The sequence below is a fragment of the Oncorhynchus mykiss genome, chromosome 5 (assembly GCF_057628025.1).
Source record: "Oncorhynchus mykiss isolate SJ-2025 chromosome 5, ASM5762802v1, whole genome shotgun sequence".
Taxonomy (NCBI): Eukaryota; Metazoa; Chordata; class Actinopteri; order Salmoniformes; family Salmonidae; genus Oncorhynchus; species Oncorhynchus mykiss.
In genome coordinates this window covers 66,610,033-66,619,628 of record NC_143026.1, presented here as the reverse complement: position 1 = coordinate 66,619,628, position 9,596 = coordinate 66,610,033, and the positions used below count along the sequence as shown (strand labels likewise).

Genomic DNA, 9,596 nt, shown 5'->3' with positions numbered 1-9,596 from the left:
AGATCATTTTCACCATAAAAATGCACCTTTAGAATAAAAGCATTACATGCATAATCTCATTTGTGGTCACTTCTGTTAATAGTGTTTTCCCAGTAATGAAACATTTGTGTGTCACGTTCTGACCTTTATTCCTTTGTTTTGTCTTTATTTAGTATGGTCAGGGCGTGAGTTGGGGTGGGCAGTCTATGTTAGTTTTTCTATATTTTCTATTTCTGTGTTTGGCCTGATATGGTTCTCAATCAGAGGCAGCTGTCTATCATTGTCCCTGATTGAGAACCATATTTAGGTAGCCGGTTTTCCTTTGTGTTTTGTGGGTTATTTTCAGTCTTTGTGTGTCTGCACCAGAGAACTGTTTCGGTTGTCACGTTGTTGTTTTGTATTTTTGAAGTGTTCAGTTTCTTATTAAAAAGATGAACACTAACCACGCTGCACTTTGGTCCTCTCCTTCTTCCCAAGACAACCGTTACATTGTACTTATAGCCTACTGCAGTGTGCGCATTGCTGCGCTTATAATGTGAAGAAATAGCCAAATAGTTCATTAACATTTTAAACTAAATGTTCTGATCTGTTGCTTCAGCCTTAATGCGTAAAAACGTTTTTTGATGCTAGTTGTTGTATTAATTTGGGATCTATTGCATCCCATAACTGTCCCAGACTACTTGTTGGAATATTTATTTCTCGCACAGAATAGAACAGGTGAATAGAATAGGTCAACTTTTGTACTATGAGGGATAGTAGATTGACATAGGCTAGTGCTTTTGTTAGGCCTACTCATCTTGTTGGCTGACACAAAGTAAATGTGGACAGTTCTTCTAATATCTTCAATATGCGCCTCGGAATTGGATAAGGACGTGCCGAGTTGCATCCCTGAAGTGTCTGTCTTCACTTGTAGCCTGTGAGAAAGACCCGATCTCCTGATGGAGAGCCATGTGAGTGATAGGTGCTTCGGAGTATGCAGCACTCAGGGAGATGGGAACAACGGCCACTGTCTGCAAAAGGCATGGATTCTTTTAGGGTGCATCATGGCCACACAAAGGAAATGCCGCTAGGAAATTTGAGGCATTACCAAGTGGTTGTCAAATTGTGAGTGAGAGACTGATGTGTGTACAGCCTGCGCAAAAAAAAACAAAGTAGAGCTCATGTCTTTCAAGCAACCTTTTTCAAATCATCATTAGAGTCACATCATGCAGCCTTAAAATGTACTAAAAATCAAAACATATAGCCCAACATTTGCCCAACGTAGAACAACTAAGATTAAAATAATAAATCTAAATTTAGGAGTACCCATTTCTTTGTTAACCACTCAACACAAAATAGCCGCATGTGCGCACTCCCTCAAATCATTTGGAGAAAATATCCTTTCTATTTTATTCAGCTTTGTTCAATTTTGTTCCTCATACTATAAAATTATATATATATATATATATATATTTTTTTTTTTTTTTTTAATGCCACGGAATTCTAAACAAATCTTGTCTGCTTAATGAACTAGTGTAGCCCACAGCCATATGGCATAGCCAGATCAGGGCCTGACATAAGGACAACTCAGAGTATACTATTCTGTTCTTCAGAAATAGACAACATTTTCTTCATATCATGTTTCCTTAGACCTTTCTAAAATAAATAATGGATTTATTGTGAAGGTGCAGGGTATATTACATGGATTTATTATACTTTTTAAAATGTAAATGTTCCCAAGGTCTGCATCAGTGGCTTGTAGGCTGTGTGTGGAAGCCAGGAGGTGCTAAATATGTTTGTTAATTAACGGTCAATTACCGTGAGATGGACAGTTATTTACTTGACAATCACCGGCTGACGAAATTTCGTGACGCCCTAGCCAGGTGCACCGGTTTGTGTCAAGAACTGCAACGCTGCTGGGTTTTTCACTGGGTTTTTCATACTCAACAGTTTCCTGTGTGTATCAAAAATGGTGCATCCAGCCAACTTGACACAACTGTGGGAAGCATTGGAATTAACATGGGCCAGCATCCCTGTGGAGCGCTTTCGGCAGTGCAACTCAATATTAGGAATGTGACATTAACATTTTGTTCACTCAGTGTACATGACTCTCTTTCAATGTTGAGTGTACAGTTGAAGTCGGAAGTTTACATACACCTTAGCCAAATACATTTAAACTCAGTTTTTCAAAATTCCTGACATTCCTGTCTTAGGCCAGTTAGGATCACCACTTCATTTTAAGAATGTGAAATGTCAGAATAATAGTAGAGAGAATGATTTATTTCAGCTTTTATTTCTTTCATCACATTCCCAGTGGGTCAGAAGTTTACATACACTCAATGAGTATTTGGTAGCATTGCCTTTAAGTGGTTTAACTTTGGTCAAACGTTTCAGGTAGCCCTCCACAAGCTTCCCACAATAAGTTGGGTGAATTTTGGACCATTCCTGATGTCAAGGAAAGAGGAACTGAGTTTGAAGGTAGGCCTTGAAATATATTCACAGGTACACCTCCAATTGACTCAGATTATATCAATTAGCCTATCAGAAGCTTCTAAAGCCACAACATCATTTTCTGGAATTCTCCAAGCTGTTTAAATGCACAGTCAACTTAGTGTATGTAAACTTCTGACCTACTGGAATTGTGATACAGGGAATTATAAGTGAAATAATATGTCTGTAAACAATTGTTGGAAAAATGACTTGTCCCATGCACAAAGTAGATGTCCTAACCGAATTGCAAGAACTATAGTTTGGTTGAAAAACAAGTTTTAATGACTCCAACCTAAGTGTATGTAAACTTCTGACTTCAACTGTGTATCATTTTTATAATTTTTTTCTGATTTTAGAAGCCATGTCAATATCCATTATCCAATATAAATAATGTCAATATTGATCATTCAATATAAACAATGTAAATATCTATCGTTCAATATAAATGTGAATGTATTTTAGCATTTTAGCAGGGTGTGATGACCAGCCTGAACACAAGGGGGGAGACAATAGCCTGCCAAAAGTTAAGTCCAGAAAAACAGAACAGTTTTTAACATAAACTACCCAGTTGTTCAAAAAAGACGACACCAGACACCTACATAGCTGGAAAATATGTATATAATTCATATATCTGTATAACCATCAGATTTTTAATGATTTTTCAAGTGACAGCATTCACTAGGCCAAAACAGAATATACAGTAGCTGATAATTCCTCTCAATTCCTATTCGTTTCTAGAGAGAGCAATTCTCTCTGGAGAGTCTCGATTCTCTCTTTGCACTGTCTTCCCTGGGATCAGTTCCTTGCGGAACTCCTTTACCAAGAAGAAATATCCAATAGCATCTAAACAGCAGTTTGTTGTGGCAATCCATTCTGAGACATGATAAAAGTTATGCATCAAATGATACTGTTGGCAGTCAGTGGGGACTTTGTAGGCAACATATAAATTCATGAAAAATGCCATATGGATAGGAGTGTAACAGATGAAAAAGACTACCAAATTGGCTGATATTATTCTAATACTTTTTCTGTTGTCCTTATATGAGTGCATGTCCTTGTAGGCCAGCAGAGTGCAGATTGTCTGACATGAACAAAGCAGCATTGTGAGAAGAGGAACCACATATCCCAATATCTCCAGAGACAGAATGTAGCCCAGTTGAAACAAATGGAATTCCCTCTCAAAGCAGGCCAGATTGTGCGCAGGTCTATTGTGCTCCCTGAATATCACACATAGGACCACAATAGTCACCCATATCATCACACACACTACAACAGCCACTTTCTTCTTGGAGCCCATTCTCCTGGAGTGAAAGGGAAACTGAATGGCGATGAATCTCTGAACACTGATAGCAGTAACAGTGAAAATACTAGCGTACATGTTGGTGAAATGAATGAGAACCAGAACAGCACAGAGGCCAGGAGAGGTAATGCTGAAGAAGGTGTGGTAGATCCTGAAGGGCAGGAAGGTGATGAGGGCACAGTCGGCCACAGCCAGGTTGAGCATGTAGATGTGTGTGTCTGTAAAGCTGGCTCTCTTACGGTAGAACACCCTCAGAGCAGAGAGGTTCAGGGCCAGACCCAGCAAAAACACGGGGCTGTACACAACCCTCTGGAACAGCCTCACCTCCTCCGACATGTTGGTCTTACAGAGGTGTGGTCCACATGAATGGTTGGACATCATTCTCACTATGGTGGAGAGCATGGTCAGTTAGTATGATATTGTGATGTTTTACTGATGAAGGCTAAAGTTGTGGTCTTTACGATCTTATGAAGTTGGTAATGTGTTACTATTTCAAGCGTGTATTACTAAAAGTCACAATCAACATCAGTGAGCTGACTGCTGTTTTATGGTTCAGAGGTTAAGAATCGTGACATACACTATAACAGTTTTCCCTTGGTCTGTACCTCCCACTTCAATTAAAAACACATCGTTCTTTCTATTGGTTCTGACTGTTAATAAATGTCCTACCTTAAAATGAGAGGATTGACAGCCACCAAGCATACAGATGTTTTTCACCTGCAAGTTAAGAGTCCACTTTTACTGTCTCCTTCTTGAAGCTGTGTGAGAAGCTAGATATTTCTTTCAAGCAGTTTCCCCTTGACAACAGAAAAAGGAAGTTGTGTTTGATAGACTGCAGTCTATTTGCATTTCAATGTATAGAACTGCATAGGTATACTATCACCAGAGATGAACAATTTGACAGAAATACATTAAAGCCTAAGAATATTTCAACATTAAGGAAGAGCCAAAAGCTCTGAAATTGATATTTTTCTGTTTTATATTACCTCCTCGCTATACACAGTCACAATATGAGAAGTACTTTTTACTTAAAGACAATGTTATTTCCTTTATATGGTCTGTTGTGTAAATGGTTGGGAAATGTAGACTGTTGGTGAAATAGTTGTGTCTCATCGTGGTTTGGAGATTCACTTGTAATGTCTTTCTGTTTGTGTTGAATGTTGAATGTTCAAAGACACGAGACAAGATGCATGATCTATCAAAGTCAACTGGAGTAAAATGTGTTTCCAAAACAACTGTGGTCCATGATAAATAAATACAACATTATACATGTACATGTCTATTTACACGTTCTAAAATCCAATGTTGGGGAAGCTACTCTGAAAATATAGTTTACCAAGCTACCAATTACTTCACACTGGAAGAAGTTAAGCTACACTAAAGCTACCCTGAAGAAAATGTTTAGTTTTCTTAACTAAAGTTACTTTGAAAAAGTATTTCACTATATGAAAACAACTTTGTGAAATATGATCATGTGTAAATCTGAAATGTCATGGACGATAAATTGCAAGAGCAGATCACTTTGTGTTAACAGAATGTGTCATTTAACCTATTAAACACAAAAACTATGTTTCAAGTGAGAATTAGGCAGGTCTGATGCCGAAAAAGAAAGGAAAGCACTGCCTATTTCACCCATATTTTTTTTTATATAAAAAAAAGAGTCATATGTAGTTCCAGTAGTTAGGTACACCACTACATGGAAAAAAGTTATTAACTACTACCTAGATTTGAATTTTATTAAACTACCACCAAGCTACTGCAAAATGTAGTTGAATTACTAGTTGAACAACATGTAGTTCATTACTCCCCAACACTGCTAAAACCACATAGGCCTAACATTGTAAACATTGTTACAGGTTGTTACAGCAATCTAATGTCAACATAATCATCAGAACTATGTATATGTTGAAATTGCGTTGAAAATTCCAAGTAGAAACATAAAAAATGACATTTGATTAGAAATATTTTATTTGACCTTGTTTCAATGTTGATAATAAAATGGTATGTTTGAATCAACATCGTTTTAACGTCATGCCATCAATCTAAAGAAAGAGATACATTAAAATAAAATGTGAAGCCACAGTCCAACAATTCCTTACTGAACAGTGACTCCGACTGGTATATGAGGGATAATGCACTTCAGTGAGAACAAGTCTACCATCCAGATGCCTACCTACATGTTGCTTAGCAAACAAACTGTGTTTGATTGAGCTAACCTATCATGTCAACACATCTTGACATTCATTTTATTTGTCACATACACCGAATACAACACCTTACCATGAAAGACTTACAAGAGATGGTGCCGTTTCACGGTCCCTCGTGTTTTTTCACGTTATTTGTAACTTATTGTGTACATAATGTTTCTGCCACTGTCTCTTATGACTGAAAAGAGATTCTAGATATCAGGACAGCGATTACTCACCCTGTACTGGAAGAACATTTTTTCTTTAACGAGTCAAATGCAAAGGATTTACCTCAGACACCCAACAAGACCCTTATCCCCGTCATTAGCAGGAGAAAGAGACTGAGATATCGGGGACGTAGGTCTGGGTGCCTTGTAAGGATCTGACGGCGAGTGGGTAATCTGCCTTTACCATCAGTCCTATTAGCCAACGTACAATCATTGGATAATAAAATAGACGAAGTACGAGCACGTATATACTACAAACGGGACATTAAATACTGTAATAACTTGTTTCACCAAGTCGTGGCTGAATGATAACATGAATAACACACAGCTGGTGGGTTTTATGCTTTTTCGGCAGGATAGAACTGCAGCCTCTGGTAAGACAAGGGGTGGCGGTCTATGTACCCTGCTAAAAAAAAAAACACTTAAACAACACAATGTAACTCCAAGTCAATCACACTTCTGTGAAATCAAACTGTCCACTTAGGAAGCAACACTGATTGACAATACATTTCACATGCTGTTGTGCAAATGGAATAGTCAACAGGTGGAAATTATAGACCATTAGCAAGACACCCCCAATAAAGGAGTGGTTCTGCAGGTGGTGACCACAGACCACTTCTCAGTTCCTATGCTTCCTGGCTGATGTTTTGGTCACTTTTGAATGTTGGTGGTGCTTTCACTCTAGTGGTAGCATGAGACGGAGTCTACAACCCACACAAGTGGCTCAGGTAGTGCAGCTCATCCAGGATGACACATCAATGCGAGCTGTGTCAAGAAGGTTTGCTGTGTCTGACAGCGTAGTGTCCAGAGCATGGAGGCGCTACCAGGAGACAGGCCAGTACATCAGGAGATGTGGAGGAGGCCGTAGGAGGGCAACATCCCAGCAGCAGGACCGCTACCTCCGCATTTGTGCAAGGAGGAGCACTGCCAGAGCACTGCAAAATGACCTCCAGCAGGCCACAAATGTGCATGTGTCTGCTAAAAAGGTCAGAAACAGACTCCATGAGGGTGGTATGAGGGCCCGACGTCCACAGGTGGGGGTTGTGCTTACAGCCCACACTGTGCAGGACGTTTGGCATTTGCCAGAGAACACCAAGATTGGCAAATTCGCCACTGGTGCCCTGTACTCTTCACAGATGAAAGCAGGTTCACACTGAGCACATGTGACAGACGTGACAGAGTCTGGAGACGCCGTGGAGAACGTTCTGCTGCCTGCAACATCCTCCAGCATGACCGGTTTGGCGGTGCGTCAGTCATGGTGTGGGGTGGCATTTCTTTGGGGGGGCCGCACAGCCCTCCATGTGCTCGCCAGAGGTAGCCTGACTGCCATTAGGTACCGAGATGAGATCCTCAGACCCCTTGTGAGACCATATGCTGGTGCGGTTGGCCCTGGGTTCCTCCTAATGCAAGACAATGCTAGACTAAAACTTAAAACTGTTTTACCTAATTTCTACCAGCATGTTAAATGTGCAACCAGAGGGGAAAAAAACTCTAGACCGCCTTTACTCCACACACAGAGACGCATACAAAGCTTTCCCTCGCCTTCCATTTGGCAAATCTGACCATAATTATATCCTCCTGATTCCTGCTTACAAGCTAAAACTAAAGCAGGGAGCACCAGTGACTCTGTCAATAAAAAAAGTGGTCAGATGAAGCAGATGCTAAGCTACAGGACCGTTTTGCTATCACAGATTGGAATATGTTCCAATGAGCAGTACACCACATCAGTCACTGGCTTCATCAATAAGTGCATCGATGACGTCCTCCCCACAGTGACTGTACGTACATACCCCAACAAGAAGTCATGGATTACAGGCAACATCCGCACTGAGCTAAAGGGTAGAGCTGCCGTTTTCAAGGTGCGGGACTCTAACCCAGAAGCTTATAATAAATCCCAATATGCCCTCCGACGAACCATCAAACAGGCAAAGCGTCAATACAGGACTAAGACCGCTCGTCAGATGTGGCAGGGCTTGCAAACTATTACAGACTACAAAAGGAAGCACAGCAGCGAGCTGCCCAGTGACACGAGCCTATCAGACGAGCTAAATTACTTCTATGCTTGTTTCGAGGCAAGTAACACTGAAACATGCATGAGAGCACCAGCTGTTCCAGATGACTGAGTGATCACGATCTCCATAGCCGATGTGAGTAAGACCTTTAAAAAGGTCAACATTCACAAGGCTGCAGGGCCATACGGATTACCAGGCCGTGTACTCCGAGCATGCGCTGACCAACTGGCAAGTGTCTTCACTGACATTTTCAACCTGTCCTTGACTGAGTCTGTAATACCAACATGTTTCAAGCAGACCACCATAGTCTCTGTGCCCAAGAACACTAAGGTAACCTGCCTAAATGACTCTGACCCGTAGCACTCACATCTGTAGCCAGGAAGTGCTTTGAAAGGCTGGTCATGGCTCACATCAACACCATTATCGCAGAAACCGAAGACCAATTCCAATTTGCATACCGCCCCAACAGATCCACAGATGATGCAATCTCATTGACTACAGCTCAGCGTTCGATACCATAGTGCCCTCAAAACTCATCACTAAGCTAGTGGTAAGGGTAGGTAACAACATATCTGCCATGCTGATCCTCAACATGAGGGGCCCTCAAGGGTGTGTGCTCAGACCCCTCCTGTACTTCCTGTTCACTCATGACTGCAAGGCCAGGCATGACTAAATCAAATCAAATCAAATGTTATTAGTCACATGTGCCGAATACAACAGGTATTAAACAGCAGGTATACAACCTTACAGTGAAATACTTACTTACTTACTTACAAGCCCCTAACCAACAATGTAGTTTTAAAACCGGGAGGTCCGTGGGGTGACGCACAACTGGCCTAGTGTCGTCCGGGTTAGGGAGGGATTGGTTGGTAGGGATCTCCCTGTCTCATCGCGCACCAGTGACTCCTGTGGCGGGCCGGGCTAGGTGCACGGTGTAGCCTCTGACACATTGGTGCAGCTGGCTTCCGTTCCCAAGGTCGGAAGCCAGTGGTGATTTTAGCATGTAAATCCTTGTGTGGCAAAAGGAAAACAAGATGTGGGATGCATGCTATCATTACATTACATTACATACAGCCTCATTTACTACCTTTAAAAACATAGCTGATTTGCTTAAACAAATGTGGTTTCTACTGACAATTGAAATGTACAAACTATGGCATAAGGGGACGACAAGCAGATCCGAGGAGGCAATCTGTAATTTCGATTAAGACATTAATGAGCGAGCTAGGACGGACGTAGTCAATAAAACGATTTGTTCCGCACTTTTTAAATGTACAGCGACAGAATTCAGAACATGGACCGTTCTTACAGTATTCTCCCTGTACACCAAGTCAGAAGCTGCAATGATGTGCGCTGGGAGTCGGGTAGCAAGTTCAAGGAGTGAGTGTTTTAATAGAACATAATACAAAACAAGAAACACTAA

General features: G+C 41.0%; 1 protein-coding gene across 1 annotated transcript; it reads right to left on the bottom strand.

Moving 5' to 3' along the window:
* Positions 1 to 3,048: 3,048 nt before the first annotated feature.
* Positions 3,049 to 4,784, bottom strand: LOC110522880 (G protein-coupled receptor 55-like). The gene is made up of 2 exons (XM_021601331.3): positions 4,418 to 4,784; positions 3,049 to 4,134 (listed from the first exon to the last, which is right to left on the bottom strand). The coding sequence occupies exon 2, from the start codon at positions 4,127 to 4,129 to the stop codon at positions 3,173 to 3,175; it is 957 nt and encodes a 318-aa protein (XP_021457006.3). The 5' UTR covers positions 4,130 to 4,134; positions 4,418 to 4,784; the 3' UTR covers positions 3,049 to 3,172.
* Between the last annotated feature and the right edge of the window lie 4,812 nt (positions 4,785 to 9,596).